Source organism: Macrobrachium rosenbergii, chromosome 8 (genome assembly GCF_040412425.1).
Source record: "Macrobrachium rosenbergii isolate ZJJX-2024 chromosome 8, ASM4041242v1, whole genome shotgun sequence".
Taxonomy (NCBI): domain Eukaryota; kingdom Metazoa; phylum Arthropoda; class Malacostraca; order Decapoda; family Palaemonidae; genus Macrobrachium; species Macrobrachium rosenbergii.
Genome location: NC_089748.1, coordinates 53,181,446 through 53,202,533, shown reverse-complemented (window position 1 = coordinate 53,202,533; position 21,088 = coordinate 53,181,446). Strand labels below are relative to the sequence as shown.

At 40.9% G+C, this 21,088-nt stretch overlaps 2 protein-coding genes across 4 annotated transcripts in view; both read right to left on the bottom strand.

Moving 5' to 3' along the window:
* The window catches only part of LOC136840862 (uncharacterized), a 28,389-nt gene extending 10,327 nt beyond the window's left edge, over positions 1-18,062 (bottom strand). The window contains 3 exon segments of the mRNA XM_067107808.1: positions 13,592-13,798; positions 14,416-14,614; positions 17,452-18,062. Of these exon segments, the coding sequence (XP_066963909.1) occupies positions 13,592-13,798; positions 14,416-14,601 (393 nt within the window). The 5' untranslated portion in view covers positions 14,602-14,614; positions 17,452-18,062.
* A 2,096-nt stretch (positions 18,063-20,158) lies between these two features.
* LOC136840864 (uncharacterized) overlaps positions 20,159-21,088 on the bottom strand; it is a 97,106-nt gene continuing 96,176 nt past the window's right edge. For all 3 annotated transcript variants that reach the window (XR_010853760.1, XM_067107809.1, XM_067107810.1), the window contains one exon: positions 20,159-21,013. Coding sequence is in view for 2 of the 3 variants with exons in the window: in XM_067107809.1 (XP_066963910.1) it covers positions 20,822-21,013 (192 nt within the window). In the remaining variant the exon portion in view is untranslated. The remainder of the gene's footprint in view (positions 21,014-21,088) is intronic.

The window sequence follows — 21,088 nt, the reverse complement described above, 5'->3', positions numbered from 1 at the left end:
TTTTTAAATATACAGAAAGCTTCTTTGTCTAAGGTCAAGGTTAACTTTGACAAAGAAAAATCTCTGCCTTAAAACAATAAAACAGGTTTTGATGTAGGAAAAACCTATTTTTGGTAGCCACTGTGAGTCCTCAAAGGAGTTACACTCTAAAAATGGATAGCCTAAATACAATAAAATAATTATCCTGAAAAAAGTCAACAGTGATGTAAAACTTAAACTTTCCCAAATTTCAAATCTGATTGTAAGCTGAATAATTTTGAGAACTAACATTCATTCATACAAACATATTTTCCTTGTGCAATACTACCTGCAGTATGCAGTTAACCACAAGATTAATTCACTCTGAAAAGAGCTTACATCATTCTTCCAAACAATTCACTAAATCATCATCTGTCATTCAGAGCCATTATAAGGCTCTGAATGACAGACCTAACTGCTGAAGCTAAGATGAAAGCACTATCAATAAAATAAGAGATTTTGACAAATACTGTGTTTATGAAACATAATCCTCATTCAGATCTTTGTATGTGTTCATTGGCACTACAGTTTTTAGTAATTAACTACATACTGAATATGCAGAAAGTTGAGTAACTTGACACTGCCTCGGGAGCAAGTATGCTAACATTTAAACTGGATCAGCAAAATTCTTGCCTATTCACTGCACAAGTTTTAATCATGAAAACATTAATAGAAATTTTCATTGGTTCAATGAAAGTATTTCATTATTGTCATTATGAATATTTTGTTTTATTATATCTATGGTAATTAGCTTGATAGTGAATTTTGAATATCTACATTGGATCTTTTCAGAGTTGCATCTTCGGCTGCTTTATCAGCTTTATTTCCTTTAAAGCCTACATGGGCTGGAATCCAATGATTTTCTACATTTGTACCATCTATGTATAATTTGTCAAGTGAAAATTTAGTTTGTTGTGCTAGGGTATGTTTTAGATTATAATTCTAAATGGATTCCACAGCACAACAAGCATCTCTGAAAATTACAATTTATATGATGGCATCTCTTTAGTAATTTTAATGGCTGATCCTCCTGCATGTAATTTTACAGCAAAAAATAAGCATTGTTAGGCAGAGAAAATTGTTATGTTTTACTGGATGTTATGACTACATATCCAATTTCTGACAAAGATTTGGACTCTTCAGCATATATTGCATAGTATGAACTTTTATGTCTTATATGTACCACTGCATGTTGTTTATGATGTTTTGGGGTATATGTATGGTTTTTAGGTAAATATTTCAAGTGTATACAAGTTCAAAACTTTTGCAAAACCCAAGGAGGAGGTACAGTAGTTCTAATACTGAAGGAAATATTTTGTTTGTTGACTCAAGCAGTCCACTGGCTCTAACTGTGAAAGATGGTAAGTGATTATTTTAAGTTAAATACTGTTAACCCTTAAACGCTGAGCCTCTATTTACGAAAGTGTCTGCCGTATGCCGGTGGCGTTCAGGAGTTAGCGCCGAAGCAGAAAAAGTTTTTTTTAAAAATCACAGCACGCTTTTAGTTTTTAAGATTAAGAGTTCATTTTTGCTCCTTTTTTTTCATTGCCTGAGTTTAGTATGCAACCATCAGAAATGAAAAAAATATCATTATCATATATAAATATTGAATATATGACAGCGCAAAAAAAAATTTCATATATAATTGTTATACAAATCCGCTGTAAGCAAAACAGTTAAAGCTAATGAGTTATTTTTTTCTTTGTATTGTACACTAAATTATGATGATTTTGGTATACAACAAATTGTAAAACGATCAACAACACAGAGAAAATAATATCACAAAATGATGTATGAATTTGTAACATGGGCGTAAAAATGTTTTTTCAAATTCACCATAAATCGAAATATTGTGCTAGAGACTTCCCGTTTGTTGCAAAATGAAGGTAATTGATTGAATATTACTAGACTCAAAATGAAGGTAATTGATTGAATATTACTAGACTGTAAGTGTTTTAGTTTACAATTGCAGTTTTCGACCATTTTGGTCGAGTTAAAGTTGACCGAAGGTCGAATCTTTTCTATTTATCGTGATTTATATGAAAATATTTCAAAACTGATAAAAGTTACGACCATGAGTTATTTTTGGTTGTATTCTACATGAAATTGCGCACATTTTCATATATAAAACTTTATGTAACGACTAATATAAACGGTGCAAACATTACGACAAAGTGACGAAAAAGAATTTCTGAGATGTTCAGTCGAGTTTCCTTGGCGGACGTAAGGAAAACGTTTTTTCAAAAATTCACCATAAATCGAAATATTGTGCTAGAGACTTCCCAATTTGTTGCAAAATGAAGGTAATGATTGAAGATTACTAGACTGTAAGAGTTTTAGCTTACAATTGCATTTTTGGACCATTTCAGTCCGAGTTAAAGTTGACCGAAGGTTGAAATTTTGCACATTGTGATTTATATGAAAATATTTCAAAACTGATAGAAGCTACAACCATGAGTTATTTTTAGTTGTATTCTACATGAAATTGCACACATTTTCATATATAAAACTTTATGTAACGACTAATATAAAACGGTGCAAACATGACAAAGTGACGAAAGCAATTTCTGAGATGTTCGTAAGATTACGACGCGGACGTAAGGAAAAGTTTTTTCAAAATTCACCATAACCGAAATATTGTGCTACAGACTTCCAATTTGTTGCAAAATGAAGGTAAATGATTGAATATTACTAGAATGTAAGAGTTTTGGCTTACAATTGCATTTTTCGATTCAATTTGGTCGAGTCAAAGTTGACCAAAGGTTGACATTTTGTAGTCGAGTATCGATGCGTCCGCCAGTCACCCGACAGACAATTTTAGTCGACTTACGATACGTCCAGTCGGCGTTTAAGGGTTAATATTATTTACTATATCACAAACTGATTTGTGTTACAATAAGTGTTACTGTTTTTTCTGCAAAGGAGAAACAGGTGTTGAATCAAACTTAATAATAAAAATATGAATGTTTATACATGTGGAGGCATGACTGCTTGAATGTGCATGTCAAGAATAGTTTTAATTCTCTAAGTTCTGGAATTTAAAAACTGTGAGTTTAACAGTAAAAAGGTCCCAAAAACAAGGAAGAGGAAAAGGGTACTACTTTCTGAGGCCCCAAAGGCTGGGGGGCGCAAGACAGCACCTTAGACTGCTTAGAAGAATCCCAGGCTTTACATAAGTACCAGGGCCCTAAAAGGTGATGCTGGGCCCAAAAGTAAAAACACTTTATAAAAATGAGGATGTTCTTTACAGAATTAGGTGGATGTCAGACTGCTCTAATATGCAATGACTAATTTTAAATAACTGAATTCTGGAATTCAATGGCCAAACTTCAATAAACAGGTAGCAGAATGCTACAGGAGCTGCCATGCATACCAGGTATTCAGATAGAGGGACCCTAACTGACACAAACCACCAGTGAAACATATACTTTTAGTTGCAGAGCCTTTCTCCAAGTTAATTACAGACCTGGTGGGACCAAAGACCCTGCCAAGGAGAAAAGAGGTGAAGTGCTTATCTCCTCACCAATATATGTGCCTCAAATGGCTCCCTTGAAGCCACTTCATTGCGTATCAAAACTGGATAGAACACTTCCTATGCTCTCAAGCACTTCATCACCTCATACCAAAATCCCTGAGTTATTCAGACTGATTGGGGCAGCACTTTCTTGTCGATTATATTTGAGTGTAAAACAAAGGACTTGGGAATAAAAATGATATTTTAATGATAAAATAAGGTTTGTCTATACTTACCTGGCAGATATATATATAGCTGTATTCGGTCCGACAGAATTTGGCCAAAAATCCTACGACACACGCAGTGGGAGTCCAGGTGGTTAGTACTCCATTCCTGCCGCTGGGAGGCGGATATCAGAACCATTCTATTTTCTATTCAGATTTTCATAGTGCCGTTGTTCCTGAGGAGGTGGGTGGCACTACGACAGATATCTGTTAGTAGGCATGAACAAACCTTATTTTATCATTAAAATATCATTTTGTTTATGAAACTTACCTGTCAGATATATATAGCTGAATCGCACTATTGGAGGTGGCAGAGACAGCATAGATTGAGAAACAAAACAATGTAGATGATTACACATCTTGGTTCCTTACCTTTTAGCATAGCTGACTTCGTGGACATTGTCACTCAAGTCTGCGCCTGCTTTACTGGAGTTTCCAACGTAGGTAGAGACCTATATGGTTGGAGAGTTCCAGATGATCTGCCAACGGGGGACGTGACCACTATGTGACCAGATCATAGCCCTCAAGAAGGAAGCAAAGAGACAAAAATAACCACCTGGCCTGCCAAACATCGTGACTAGTTAAAAACTAAGGAAAGGGAAGACTGCCCCCACAGTCTACCCCACAACCATAAAACACAACCAAAAATTTTTAAAAACTATTCCTAACCATACATTACAGGATAGGATGGGTACTGCCTCCTTCCCCCAAGATCGCATCAGCCGAAACGTAAGGTCCCAATGAACAGCAAGACTCGCCACACTGTTCTTACGTCCCTTAGGTAATGAGGAGGCGAACACAGAATGACTTCTCCAATAGGTGGCATTCATAAAATCGTTCAGAGCCATGTTCTTTTGAAAGGCTACTGGACGTTGCAACAGCCCGAACCTCATGCGCCTTAACTTTCAAAAGTTTGAAGTCACTCTCCTGACAACTTTTATGCGCTTCTTGAATGGTGGACCTCAAGAAGAAAGCCAGCGCATTCTTTGACATGGGGACGTCAGGTCTTCTCACCGAGCACCATAACCTATCCAATGACCTCTTGACTCTTTCGTCTTGTCCAAGTAGAACTTTAGAGCCCGAACAGGGCATAGCAATCTTTCTGGTTCCTGACCCAGAATACCCGCCAAACCTTTTATTTCAAAGGACTTGGGCCAGGGGTGAGACGGGTTTCATTCTTGGCAAGAAACGACGGTTGAAGAGAGCACACCGCATCGTATCCTTTAAAACCAATTAACTTGGATATTGCATGAATCTCACTGATTCTCTTTGCAGTAGCGAGCAACTAAAAATAACGCTTCTTTGTTACGTCCCTCAAAGAAGCAGCATGAAGGGGAAGGGGTTCAAAGGGGCTTTGCATCAGGAACTTAAGAACTACGTCCCAAATTCCAAGACGGAACCAAATACTGATGCACCTTAGTCGTCTCGAACGACCTAATGAGGTCATGCAGGTCCGTATTGTTGGCGATATCTATTCCTCTGTGCCGAAAGACCGCCGACAACATACTCTTATATCCCTTAATAGTGGAGACTGCCAGCTTCGGAACTTCCCTAAGAAAAAGAAGGAAGTCTGCAATCTGGCTCACAGTGGTCGAGGACGAGGAAATCCCTCTGCGTTTACACCACTGTCGAAATCGACCCACCTTCGACTGGTAAACCGCGATCGAAGATGTTCTCCTGGCTCGCGATCGCTCTTGCCACCTGCTTGAAAAACCTCTCGCTCTCGCCAGCATTTCGATAGTCTGAGCGCAGTCAGACCGAGGACGGAGAGGTTTTGATGGTATCGTTCGAAGTGGGGCTGTCTGAGTAGATCTGGGACGAAGAGGCAGCACCCTCGGAAAGTCTACCAGTAGCGACATTACCTCCGGGAACCACTCCTTGTAAGGCCAGTCACGGGCGATCAGGGTCATCCTTGTGTCTTGCACGGCGCGCTAACTTCCTGACCACTTCTCCCAGGATCTTGAAGGGAGGGAAAGCGTATAGGTCCAGGACAGACCAGTCCCAAAGAAGGGCGTCTATTGATACTGCTCCTGGATCCAGGACAGGAGAGCAGAGCGGAAGCCTGTTGTTCTTCGATGTTGCAAACAGGTCTGAGGGTCGACCCTACAAACCCCACAGTTTTGGACACACTCCTGGTTCAGGTCCACTTGTCGGAGCAGTTGATGACTTAGCAGGTCCCGCCGCGGTTCTGAACGCCTTGCTACAAACCTCGCCAGGATCGTAACGCTCCTGGAACTCGCAACAGGATCTTTTCTTCAAGGCGAACAGGGAACGAGAACGAGTGCCTCCTGCTTTCAGATAAGCTAGAGCTGTGGTATTGTCCGCGTTTACTGGACTGTGCGACCGGACACTTGATCTTTAGAAGAATCAGAAGGGCTGTGAAGAATCGCCTCTAATTCTTTCATATTGATATGCCAGGTCACTCGTCCCTCTCCAGGTGCTGATACTTCTCTTCCCAATGTTGCTCCCTCACCCACATTGACGCCGGAGAACAACACTAGGTCGGGGTTAGGGAAGGCTGAGGATACGCTTTCTGAAAGCTTCGAGGATCCAACCACCACCCGGAGATGCTCCTTCACCTCAGAGAAAGTTTGAAATTAACTAAGATTTTCCTTTGTCTTCCCAGTTGTCTTGCAGGAAGAACTGAAGAGGCCTGAGATGTAGTCTCCTAGGAAACAAACTTTTCCAGTGAGGAAATGGTCCCCAAGCAGACTCATCCACTCCCTCACCGAACATGTTTCTTTCCCTAGGAAGGCTAGGACTTTCCGTAGCACAGCTGTTGGGGTCAGGTGTGACTTTTGAAGTTGACCAGCAGGCCGGGAGTTCTTTCGTCAGGTTCAAAGTTGCTTGTAGATCCTCCAGACACCTCTCCCTCGATGGACGCCTCGAATCAGCCAGTTGTCCAAGTAGAGCGACACGTCAGCCTGTCAGATGCAGCCACCTTGCTACATTCCTCATGATGACGGTGAAAATCATGGGAGCTGTGGACAGGCCAAAGCAAAGAGCTCTGAATTGATACACCTTTTCCTTCAAGACGAACCTCAGGAACTTCCTTGACTGAGGATGTATCGGCACGTGGAAGTGGCGTCCTGAAAGGTCGAGGGATACCATCAATCCACTGGTCTTAAGGCTCAGAACAGATTGAGCCGCTCCATCTTGAAAGTTTCTTTCACGACGAAGCAGTTCAGGCTAAGCGACAGCACACAGGTCTCCAACTTCCCGACTGTTTCGGGACCAGGAACAGCCTGTTGAAGCCTGGGAATTCAGGTCTAAGACCTGTTCTACTGCTCTCTTTGACGTGACATTTGCAAGCAGGTCGTACAGGATCTCTTTGTTTTCTCTGGATTTACAGGAGGAGAGATCCCAGGGCTAGGCCAAGGAGGGGGAGAAAGGAAAGGGATCTTGTATCCTTTCTCTAAACCGAAAGGACCAACTGTCTGCCCTCTCACTTTCCAGGCCTCGGCAAACTAAAGAAGCCTGGCACCACCGGTATCTGGAGGAGAATCACATCACTTCTTGCCCTACCTCTAGCAAGGGCTTTTCCTATCGAGGTTCTTTCCTCGAAGAAGGCTTTGAAGATGATCCGGCACGAAAGGGCTTCTTCATCTTGGGTGACTGCTGGCGGGTTGGCGTCAAGCCGAGTCACGGGAACTGGGTGAGTAACCGATGACTGTGCCAACAGGTCCTGTGTGGTCTTCTCTTGCAAGCTTGCAGCGGTGTCCTTTACCATCGAAGCCGGAAAAGATGACTAGAAAGGAGCAAACAATGCTCCTTTTCTGCCAGAGACTGGACTTCGTGCGTAAACCGCAGAAGAGTGGGACCTCTTCTTGAGCACTCCACGCAGCGCGAGGCCAATTCGTCAGAACCATCTCGGACATGCCTTGTCACACGCAAGACAAGATGCTTAAAGGTCCGACAAGGAGATCGAGTCCTGACTCACGAATTTAAGGTCCAAGCTCCAAGGGCCAGTCAAGGAAGTTGAAAACTTCTGGCGTCTTGAAGAGGCTCCTAAAGGATGGTCCATCTCCGTAAGAGTCCAGGAACCTGGCTGTCGACAGATGAGACCTCCTACTCGAATCAACGAGAGAGCGAAGTCTCCAGCAGAGAGGAAGGAAGACGTAAGCCAAGTCTTCTCGGTCTCATACCACATCGCTGCTTTGCCCGAGAGCCTTGAAGGGAAGGGCGAAAGAAGACTTTCCTTGAGCTTTGCGGAGTCCATCCACAAATGGACTTTTGAAGGCCCGCTTTAGTGGAAGCGATTTAGTCATCTTCAGAAATCCGGGAGCTTTCTGACTTAGTCGAAGCCGGTTGAGAAGGAGGAAGAGAGGTACTGCCGGCAGAAACTTGTCGGGAAACAATTCCTTCAAAAGCTTGACGAGAATCTGGTAGTCCGGCCACGAGGACTGATCCTTAATCTCTTCTTCAGACTCCGAGTCCTGAGTCTATCTCCAACATCGGGCGGGGAAGTGCAGAGAGAAGTTGGAGAGGAAACACGCCGCAGGGACCTCTGCTTGGAAGAGGAAATCCGGCGTGCAAAACAGCAGGAGAACCAGGAACTACGAGAAGGCGACAGCAACGCAGGTGGGCGTCTTGAAGGGAGTCATGAACGCCTCAGGCGCCACGTCTGGCAGCATGACGAGCTTCTTGAGCGTCAATCGGCGTCACGCCTGGCAGCATGACGAATGTCTGGATCGTCCTTAGAGCGCCACGCCTGGCAGCATGATGCCAGCGCCAGCCGCCACGCCTGGGGCGTCATCAACAAAAGGTGAACGTGGACGCCTAGAACGAAGGGGAGGGAGGACGTCCTGGGGTGACGTCAAGACGGTCCTCCTCAACACCCTCCGGGGACGAGTCTAGAGTTCCTTCCCGACGAGTTAAGGCGAAGCAGACGAAGGTGACGAACGAGGAGCAGGAGAAGGAGAACGCCTGGATCTCTTCACTGGAAGTCTAACATCCCTCCGACGCAGGCCGACCTGACTCTCTCTCTGCAATGAATGAGGAGAGTTGCTGCTGCATGGAGGCAATAAAGTCCTGTTGGTGACGCCTCTGGAGAATTACGTGAATCTGGAGGAAGAGGGACGAGGGGACGTCCTGTAACTCTTCTCCTCGGAGGAGGGAGAGCTCTGTCTCTGGAGCGACTTTGGGCGCTCAAACACGCTCTTCTTCGGATGACGTCCTGTACTAACTTTTGCGTGGGGAACGATCCACAAACTCTGGCGAGGGAGCACAGAGTAGGAGAGAGAGGATCGTGAAGATCCCCTCCTAAAGCCTCTTAAGGGCTAGAGTCACCTGACAGTTCCAACCCCTCGTGGGGGGGACGTGTCAGAAGACGAGAAGAAGTCCTTCAGGACACGAAAGCACGAGCTGCCTGGGCAGCCTGGGTGTCTTCAGGACCTGCCGAAGGACGCCAGACCGGTGGGGGCTTCCCCGTCACCCTCCTTCGGCTTTCGACATGCTCTCTCCGAGTCCTGGGAGTCCAGCAGAGGTCCAGGCTGAGGCATGATGGGGCCGGGTCTGACGCCTCACTACACTGGGGCACTAGTCACTTCACAACACTTTTCTTGGAGAGCTGACACCTAGATTCTAATGCACGAATCGATTCCATCATGGCGACATATTGGTCACCACTGGCACGATCTGAGGGGCTGAGACAAAATCACAGGGTTAGTTCTAAAGGTGAGGAGCAAATGACATCATCACTTCAAAAGAGAAGCACTCCTGGAGTGGTAAGGGCCTCCCAGCCGATCACGCTCCAACTTCCTCATATTTATCATACGCCTCCATTCATTTTCAGTCAAAGAAGCACATTCATCACACCTATCATTCAACATGCATATATGCTTCCTACAGTTAGAACATACAGTGTGAGGGTCAACCGCAGCTTTCAGCAACCTCACCTTACACTCCAGACATCACACACACACTGGTAACTAGCAGAGCGAGAATCAGACAATGATAACAACTAAATCAAATCAAAACCAAAGAAACAAAAGCGATGCCGATCTACCGATCCAAAGTCAAAATACCAAAAGACAATCAGATACTTACAAAAGCAAACTTATGACGGAGGTGGTAGACAACAGGTGCTGACAACACCGCGCATAGAGAAAATCTGAATAGAAAATGGGAATGGTTCTGATATCATCCCAGCGCGCGGAATGGGTACTAACACCTGACCCCACCGCGCAGTCGTAAGTTTCGAGAATTTGTCGACTTCGGAGAATACAGCCATATATATCTGACAGGTAAGTTTCATGAACAAACATGTATTTTCAGCATACCATCACCAGTCTCAAGAGGCCTTTGAGCAATTCCATACTGCTTTTAAAAACACATTACATGCGTACTGCCATGACCCAACACCAAATAATGGGATGAAGGAATGCTGTTTGTATTCACCATTCTCTGGGATTTTCCCTAATCCAACTAGTTTTGAACACCAAATGCATGGGCCCTACACCTCCTGCAGGAAGTGAGACATTTTGATCTGGACTAAGGATGAAGAGCAGAACCAGTGTCTTGAAGTATGTGCTCACCTTCAGACATTATCTGAGAGGCTGGGAAAATGGCCCACCATTAAATTAAAAATCTCAGGAAAAGATGAAGACCTGGTAAAACCAAGGCTGATCAAGTTCAAGTATATGATTTCCAGGTGAGAGACAATGCACTTGTCTTCTTGCCCATACCAAGGAACCCTCTTTCAGCCAAGTATTAAGGTCCATACAAAATTATTATGAAGCTCAGTGAGCTGGATTACATAGTTAGATAACCTGACAGGAGAGGGGATGCGCAGAATTGTCAACATGATAAAAATCTTTACATGACGAGGATGAATACTGGTGCCACTAACACTGATCAAGAGTGACAAATTGCTACTGCCAGAAGTGTGCCACTCAAGAACAGAGATGACAAAGAAGTAGGAGAAACAGATGGAGTAGGAGAGGTCGAATGGCAAAAAAGCAGAGGTAACAAGAAATGTTGGTGAGAAGGGCAGAGCAGAGAAGGATGATGAAGATGACCTGTGGCAAGGATAAGAAGATACATCCAGCTTACAAGAGAAAACATCTAAAGCAAGATTACACTAACTTTTAGATCCTACAAAATCTTTCATCCAAAATGAGCCATCTTACTGAAAAACAACAGAATGACATCTGTGCCACAGTCACCTAATTTGCCAAGCTATTTCCTGATGTTCCAAGCCAAACAAAAACTATCGTGCAAGACGTAAACATAGGAAAGGCACAGGTGATCCAACAACATGCCTGCCAGGCAGCACCATGTAAGTGGGAGCTACTGCAAAAGGGCATTTGATTAAGCACTAGTTCCTTGCAGTGGAGATCACTTTGCTTGCTTGCTTGTTGGGAAGCCAGACTGAGGAATTTGTTTCTGCACAGATTAGAGAAAAGTCAATAATAAATAAAAAAAGTTAGATTCCTTTCCCCTGCCAAAGATGGACAACTGCATCAACATCATTTAAAATGCTTATTATATCACTAAATTAACTTGTTCAAAGGCTGTTGGTATGTTCCTCTCATACATCAAGCCTGTAATTATCTACCTTCGTGACTCCCCAGTGACTATCTGAGTGCAATGTAATGCCCTATGACAGGAAGAGTAGCCCAGTACCAGGGCTGAATGGAGGTGTTGCTTATCTGGATATCATAATCTACAATAACACTTAGGAGAAGCACATAGAGAGGTTATATGCATTGTTTCAAAGAACAGCAGAAGCTACTATGACCATCAAACGGGCAAAAAAAAAAAAAGTTCGAACATGTCAGTCAGTTATCTTGGATACGTTGTAGGACATGGATTTCCAGCCAATCCAAGCAAAGGTTGACAATTATTGTGCAATTCCTCAGCCAACAGTCATGTTGTGCTTTGTGCCACAGCCTGGCTATAACAAGATATTACTGAAAATTTTGTACAAATTATACTGCCAATGCATCATCTCTGACCGATCTGTTGAAGAAGAATCACAAATATATGTGGTTCATTCTGTGCCAAGAGCATTCAAGACATTGCATTGAAAACATTGTTAGGCAAGTCACCTAGACTTAAAGCACCTGACTTTAATGAAGCATTTGAAATTGCTGTAAACACAAGCAACCTATGGCGATGCCATTTTATTGCATAAAGGTGAACATGATATTGAGTAACTTGTAGTATACAATTCAAAGAAGTTCAATACACAACAATGTAATTATGCTATTACAGTAGAATTGTTAGCATTAATTTTTGCAGATGAGCATTCTGCTATCTATATTCACTGTAATATATCCTTCACTAAAGTCAACACAGATCACAACCCCCTTACTTTCCTTGGTTGGATGCATAATAATAACCTGCACTTCCTCAATTGGCCCCTGTGGTTACAATAGTTAGATCTCAGCATGCGGCACAAACCAGGTAAAAGCATCACCTTGACAGATTGTCTGTCTAGAATAGTCAATGAATGGTTGAATAAATACAAAATATTCTTTAATGACTCCTATTTTTATGATCCAACTAACCCTAGAGGTAAGTAAATAATCAGAAAATTAAAACATTACCTTATAGCCAAAATGCCCGTGTTACTCACCTTGCTTAAGAGTTTTATGATATTGCGAGATTTCCTTTCCCTAAGGTCTGGATATCTCTTGTTTTTTCAGGAGAAGTGTAACGTCACTAACCTAATTCTTTGGTTTTTGGGGAGAGGTGTAACATCACTAACCTAACTCTTTAATGAAGCAAAAAGGAAAGTTTTAGGTTAGGCTATGCCTTACATTCCTTTCTTGTTTTCACCTCAGCCAGCTGCAAGATTTAAAGGAATCCCTCGCTATTCAGGCTTAACTTTCTATGACCTTCTACCTGTCACAAACATCTTAGACTAACTCCCTCTCTATCTCCCTTTTTCATATATGAAATTGACACATCTCAAGAGAACAAAATCTGCCTCCTACATATTTTCCCACACCTGCACTTGCGAGATGCTGGCCAACACCTGAAACCTGCAAAAACAATAAAACAGAAATTCCTACAATCCCATAATGTGCCCAAAGCATAACCCTAAAATGAAGAGGAGCATTGCCTGTGGGCTGTCCTGAAAGTCTGTCCTTAGGATGTCCCAACCAATGAGAACTGTAGTCTCTCTTCCATGGGCAAGAGTGAACACAAAAGTGACTTCTGAGTAGTTAAGGTTCAAAAGTAACAGGCCACCACTGGGTCACTGGACTACAGACCAAAGAGACTACAGAGTATATGGCATAAAAAGAAAGAGGCTGCCACTAAATCGTGAAAATGGTGCACTACATATAGGCTCACAGTGAAGTTAGGTTAAAGAATTGGGTTTGTGGTGAAATAAAGCTATTTTTAAACATGTCTTATCTTTGTCAGGGTAGTCTGACAATCATTCTTCAGCAGAAAATTATTTCATAAATATTTTAAGCATAGATCCACACGTATTACAAAAATTTGTAAAAGCTAGAAACGTGATATTGTTCAAGCAGTGTAGCTTGCGCTTCGCATGGCTGTCACTGCGCCTTTTCAAAGGATTTTTTGTACTGTGGCCAAGCAAAGAAGAATTAAGTGATTAATTAATTATTACAATTTTTCTGGTGTCACAAGGCAAGGAAGAAGAATTCCAGTTTCAACAGGAAATACTGCCCCCTACTGCAGTGTAAGAATCAGTGCAGAATTTCCTGAGAAAACAGGCTACACTGGGCTGATCAACAGTTTACCATAAATATATTCGAAAAAATAAATTCAAAAGATGGTATGTCTGGCTAATATGAATACTGAATGTAAATATTAGTATAAAGAAAAGAATGACTATCTGCATTCATATAGTACTTACCATTTTACAAAACGTTACTGTTGTCTGCTCCCTACAGTCGGGAGGCTTTTTGTTGAAGAAAAGATTTTGTGTAAGAGAACACAAACCACGCGATGGAGGAAGGTGCTGGCAAGTTTGATTGGATAAAATTCTTGAATCTCTTCCATTACCCAGATGTGTTTTAACACAAGGAGCAGGCACCATTTCTTCATTTAAACTTGTCAGTGACTGAAGATAAAAATTGCATAAAAAACTAGCATAAATTTACAGCCAATAAATTTAAAGCCTATGTACAAAACACTAAACTTTACAGTACTTCTCATATTTTTTATTTTACTTAAGCTATCAGTACTGTACCTCCCAGAATGGTGGGCTGTTAATTAGGAACAATCATCATTTAATGAAAAAATTCTGTTTCAACCTAATCTCTTACCTTACCATCCCATGAATACTCATGAACAATGATCATGTACTTTCTTTATAATCATGAGAATACTTGCTCATCATCTTAAAATATCCTTACTTATTATTATCATCCCAATTTTATATAATTTGGTGCATTCCCATTTCCTAGCCTCCTCTCCCATTGGCAATGATTAAGTGTGCATTGTTCTTAACAGATAAAAGTGCATCTTGTTTATTATTATGAAATGCAGCTTCAAGTGTCAAATGCCTTGAGCATCTGCTGATTGAGATTCTTGTTTTTTCAGGACACAGAAAATATCAGTATGAATATTACTGAAAATCTGTACCAAAAATAAAACAAAAATCTGTACAAAAAAAAAAAGTAATGGATAACAATGAAATTTACAAATAAAACTCCTTGCAACAACAAGATACTGTACCTGTAACACATGAACATTTGTCAACTTGGGTGGATGCTCTAGCTGTAAAGCCCTAAGAAGTTGGGACATTAAAAGCATGGATGATAAGAGAACTGAAACCAAGATGGTCCTTTTTCCTGGTTGGATTCTTCGTGGCCGTATCACAGATGGAAGAACAGCATAAGCACTATTGGAATCTTGAAACATGATGATGCTCAATCTGGTGAGAAAATACAAACTACATTTAATAAAAGAGAACTGCTATCACTGTATCAAACACTACGTTATATTTCCCTTTCCAATTTACATTTCATGGTCAAGTTATACGGTAGTACCTGTACCTAATTCTCAGGCTTTTCTAACACACTGTAAAATCATAACCAAATTTCAAGTACGGTATGAAAATCAATGATAATTTGGAGCTGAAAGGGAAGAGAATGGTTTCTTTCCATTAACATACAGATGACAAATCTACATCATATTAAGTTTCCTAGCAGACATTCCATGATATGTTACCAATGTACCCTACTGAGGCCTTGTGCTAAAGTCTGTTAAATGACTGAACAACACAACAAATTTTTCTTCATTATATATAAAAGATAGAAGAGCCCTCCTTACAACAACTTCCTATAACCTGTAAAGCAAAATGCTCGTAGGTTAGGAAGGGGTTTATTATCTATAAAAGTTGATTTGATAAGCATAATCCTGCAGTCTAGCAACACCAGACACACACCAGAGAAACAAAGAAAAATGCTCCCCATTTGCCAGGCACAGCTCTGGGAACCAATGAAATTCATTTACATCTATTATTCTTCTTCATTATATAACATCTGCTATTTTCTTTTTCCTTTTCATGAAGTACAGTATTTAGTATTTTAAAACAAATAGGTAACTTTTTTACCACATGTCACTTGAAGTAAGAAGGTCAATGGCTATTTTGCTGTAAGCATAGATAAGTAGTATCCCATTTCAGTTCGGGATACTGTATATTAGTTTCCCATCATTTTTTCTTTATATCAAACCCATTGGGTTTCAGTAATTATTCACTGGTTTACAAGATACTGGCCTTGACTTATCAGTTTTTTCACTGTACAGTAATGTGTTACAAGTTTTGGCTTATGTTCAATACCAGAGGGGTATCTTGCACAGGCATCACCATATCACCATTGAGATCCTTCACAGCAACAGCATAAACGTCAAGGACAGTGGACTGCTCAGCTAAAGCTAAGTGGTACAGGAGAGTGGCAAAGGAAGCATCCCAAAAATGACCCAAGAAGGCTACATCCTCCTACAGCACTCCAGCCTGTAATGCCTGAAGCAACTGACGAAGCAGGAGTAGCAGGTGAAGCACCATGACCACACAATAAGGTCTCAACTGTATTTTTTCTGCTGAAGAGCACATGTTAGGCTACTACTCTATGCATGTACCCCTATCGGATCAACCCAGAAAAAAGGAGAGCAGGAGGGCCAAAAAGATAGAAAAAAAAAAAAAAAAAGGTTAGTCTAATAAAAAAAGTAAAGAGACAAAAAAGGTTTTGACAATGCCAAAGGCAGAGTAGCCTACTCCCCAAAAGCAACAGCAAATGTCTTTTAGCCTTCCCATGATTCATGTTGAACCTCTTCCGTTATGAAAGAGACCAGCCAGTACACCCCTAGCATGGAGAATAAGGGCCTACAACTCCTATCCCTGCACAAAAAAAATCGGTGAAGATTAGTGGTCAAAAAGGATAAAGCAGCGAATCATCTGCTTCCAGCACCCATCCACCAACAACTGGGTTAACAGCTTAGTTACCAAGCTTCAATGAATGTTCTGATCTCACTCTGACTAACTCCAGCATAAAAGATGATGGTTCATAACACACCCCCTTAGCATAACAGCTATGGGAAACCAAAATAGGAAACTATGGACCAATCTTAAGGACAAGGTTAAGAGGATGCACTAAGAGGACAACATATAATCAAGGTAGGCTATGTAAGCAAGCTCATATTGTCTATAATTAACAGAAACCCAGGTCAGAGGAGTCCAAAGAGAATTACGTTAGGATAGGATGCATCCTTGTAATAAGCACTACAATTTGCAATGCCCTACACTACAATAGGAGGTACAAAGCCCCCAGTCAGGTAGGACCTACTTCCAGCACCCTAGGGTAGGTCAGTATGCATAGCAGGTCTACTATGCATACTTTTTGTAATTCCCCAGCCAGAAAACCAAGCTTTCCACTTTTGTCCCTTTTACTGTTAGAACTAGGGGAAGTATGTCATGGGTTAATCAACACTGGAGTGGGTTACCTTTATTTTATTTTATTTTTTTCTTTTGGTAAAACTGCTGACTACTACCATGGCCCTTGAGCTCGGAAGCGACCAGTTTAAATTATAAACAAAAGGCGGTAAACATCATAAACATAAACAATAGATGGCAAATATCTTAGTCACTGACTGGCAAAAATCAGGCAGTAGTAGTAGAAGTCTGCTTATAATTTTTTAAATAGCAAAATTTTACTTTAAACCATTATCACATTTTGGAGTTGAAAATGAATTTTTTTTGTATTCTAATGTGTTCTGAATGTTTATGACCCGTGTTCTGCACCAGCCTCATTAGAATGAAAGGTAACTCATAAACAAACGATGGTAAACAGCCAATCTCGGTAACAGTAAATCTGCAATGGATTAAAGCATGAGTTCTGTACTACTCATGTTAAGGAGACTTTAAGATCACAGCATAAAAAAAACTCAAGGAACAAATGCAGAGTGAGGGGTCAGTGCTACTGAAGGCCTAGTAAGCATTTCAAAGTGAATAGCCTAGGATATGACCTAACCAGATTAACCTTAACCTCACCTAACCTACGATGCAGTGCCCTAACCTAGCCAGGAGGGCAGACCCACCAAATAAGTCGTGATCTCTCACTCTGCATTCTACCCAAACTCAAATATCAAATAAGGGTCGAAAGCAAAATAACACCCTACCTTTTGAACACAAATAGTACATAAAACTATTCTATACAATTCTACAGAGGTCGAATTGTCGAAATTGATCAAGGCAATGTAACTTTCACTTACCTGTAAAGTCTAGCCAATGGGTTGATCAAAACTCGAGTTGCACAATAATCTAGCCTGTACCTGAGCTGGGACTTAGCTTATGCTCCTGTAGAGTTGATAAACTTGGCCGCATAATGTGATATTTATCAACCAAATCACTACGGGCGTTGTGATAAACTACAATGACCAGGTCCACAAGGGGTGCACCTGACTCAAGAGCAGCCTTCGATAGAAAAATGCCTAAGCTATGTCGATGGCTTTCTTCTTCTTCGTCAGAGCTTCGTCAGCATATTCAAGGCTAACAGCCTTATCAGTATATTAACACCTCATAGATTATATTTTCAAGATAATTTAAGTGCCGGATGTCTGATCATTTGCCTTCAGTTTTTAACGTATTTCAGCAACTCTATAGCCACGTTTGACCTGTGGCAACTGGTTAATGCTACTTTTGTGGTTTTGTTTACAGTTGATGACGATGTCGATGTCGATGACAGCCCTATTATGTAATGTAACGGTACCGACAGACTCTCCCTCCACAACGGCCCCTCCATTTATAGCGGACTTTACTGCTCTAGGGGCAACGCAATCAAGTTCTAAAATCCATCACGCAGAAGAGATGAAGAAACCTCATTTCAGTTCTTCAGATCGATATTGATTCCGTAAGTCACCGTAAGTTAAAAATCCTTGAATAGCGGACATTCTTTGCTAACAAATAACTTATTAACTAGTAACTGGCGTTTCTCACTGGCTGTCAAATAATTCTTAATATATCTGCACCATGATCAATTAATCAATAGTTGTAGCACCAGCCAGAAATACTATAGAAATTAACACTTAGGACGATATTTCCAATGTCAATGACGATGTTAATGATAAAAAACAATCCTTTTGACACTCCATCTACTTAAAATGACTTGGGTCATTTATATGATCTCAGTATGAAGATTTATTACAAAATCTGATAGGCTGATCATTAATCCGTATACCTGGCTTTAGTGAAAATCGGCCAGTGATTTAAGGTATACTCATGTAACATGCATATACCTTAAATTGTTAAAAGAAGCAGTTTCCTCTCATAAAATCTAAGCAAGGCACAGGACGGCTATCAGAATCACATAGAAAACTTGTGAGAGAGGTGCGAAATAATATAATGAGCAGGAAGATAGCCTAAGTACTGCTGGTTTACTGAGTTGTTGTTGTTGTTGTTTCAGATTTAGCTGGCCAGCACGGGCTCGTGCTCCTAGAGCAGCCCGTAACTCTATGTTGTTGAGTCTGTGAGATCGTTAGGTTACACGAAAACTTTATTATGATGCATGAAAGTGATTTTGGTAGGGGTGGTTTATTGACTGTTGTTTCAGATTTAGCTGGCTTTGTGCCAGCACGGGCTCTTGCTCCTAAAGCAGCCCGTAATGGCTTATTGATGTTGTTGATTTAGATCTAGCTGGCCTTGTGCCAGCACGGGCTCTTGCTCCTAGAGCAGCCCGTAACTAAGGCTTATTGATGTTGTTGTTTTAGATTTAGCTGGTCTTGTGCCAGCACGGGCTCTTGCTCCTAGAGCAGCCCGTAATGCTTATTGACTGTTGTTGTTTTAGATTTAGCTGGCCTTGTGCCAGCACGGGCTCTTGCTCCTAGAGCAGCCCGTATGCTTATTGATGAACCGAGCTGCTTATAAAGCGGGATGCGGACGTCTGCGTACTTCGCAGAGACCACTAGTACAAAGATTTACAGGTGACCTGAGGTCAAACTAATTTCTTACAAAAACAGGACAGGTTCATACAGAAAACATTGTGATCAATAATGTCTGACACATAACATAAATAACTCGTTACTTGTACATAAAGCATGATTGTTTAGAAAGAACAAATATACAATTTACAATTATGGTGATAAATATATACAGTATTCTGATCGACCTTAGGCGAGACCACCGGTGGCCTTTCCTTAGGTCGATGTGAGGGCACCGCAGAAAACGGGATGTTCTCTACAGAGAACGCGTTGAGCGGGGACTTTACAAACTCATTCACAAACCTAGAAGCGACCTTTGGTCCCAGCCAAAATATAAATGATTTGTCCTAGGTTAGTGGTAATTTTATACACAATTTTATAAGAAAAATAGGAAAATTGTCTCATGGCCAGTCCTTACTCTTAATTTCGTGAAAATCTGTCCCCAATAACTCAGGAGAAATTAACAATGAAAAAGAGAAGATAAACGGGCTTTTATGGTAACAGAACTACAAAGTCAAAAGCAACAAGTTTTCTGGCCTCGATCCTTCTCGTGTTGGATCCATTTATAATTTCATTTATAGACATAGATGCTACTGCATCAGTTTTTTGCATTTGATATTAAAAATGCAAGTCTACTGATCTTTTTCTCATACAACAATTTTTGAGAGCAAGTGCTCTTCCATTCTCTGAAATGGAAGATTTAAGCTTTTTCTCTTTTTCTTAAAGGACTTTTGTTTAACCGTGAACTAGCGTAATTATGGGGTTTCATGCGTTTTTTTTACTAGTCATTCATACATTCAATATTTATCGTATAAACCACAAGCCGAGAATTGGTAATGCCAGCAAACACAATACTCCTTACTGTGTTATTTTTCCTTGAAGACGTTTATATATATTTCTTAGCTTCGACCAATTCGCAAATTCTTGATGTTCACTTTCACTGCTCAAATGACGAGTTTGTTTTCAAAGATCTCTGGAAAAATGGGTAAGGAAAGCAGCAGGGTGAATCTTACTTCTTTAATAAAATACACATTTTAACAACATAAGGTTAAATGTAATTCAGCGTCGACTATTGTTATTATTATTTTTTATCAAAATGCTTGGAATGCTCTTTATAGTTGAGATTAAATGATTGTTTTAAGTCATATTTATTTACACAAAAGAAAGCATAAATGTGACAACTATTATTCCCGCCAAGGACCCAGCACCCCAAATTTCATCGAACATGGAAAGACATTCATATCTAGGTTCAATCCCACGAATGACAGTGAATTCTTTTTCCTAGTTCTGAAATCAGGGTGAAATAGATAAGACGTTTTCGGTGATGGAAGGAAACGGAATATAAGGAAGTTGCCTTAACACCAGCAGCTTATAAGAGACAGAGCTCAAACCTAGCTCGTCAAAAGCAATGCAATCTTTAGTAATGGCAACGCAATGAACGCAACTGCTTTTATTCATCAGGGGTACCATAACAAACAACTCCGTTTGTTTAATACGCAGGAGATCAAAGTCTTGGAAAATTTAACTACATCCAAGGACAAAGATTGCCTCTGGAATTCCAGGGATCGTCCACGATAAATAACAGGTTTATTAAAAAGACTTGTTATTTTGTTTTGTTGCTCATGAAAAATATATCATATATCCTCTTTACACTGGATTAAGGCGATCATCTCGTGGTCGCGTCTGACGCAAAAACAAACCTCACAGCTTCTGTGTATGTTGGTAGCCCCAAATCAATGTCTATGTAGTGAGGAACTTCGTTTGATTTATCGGGTGAGGGTTCGTGGCGGTTTCTGTCTTCTCTGATAATGTCTTCGTATGCTGGAGGGTCGTCGTTGTCTTTTTTGATGGCTGGTGACTGGAAAAGACAGGAAAAAATCGTTAGAAAATGTTACAAAAAGTGTGCATCTAAACAACACTTCCTTTTCATTTT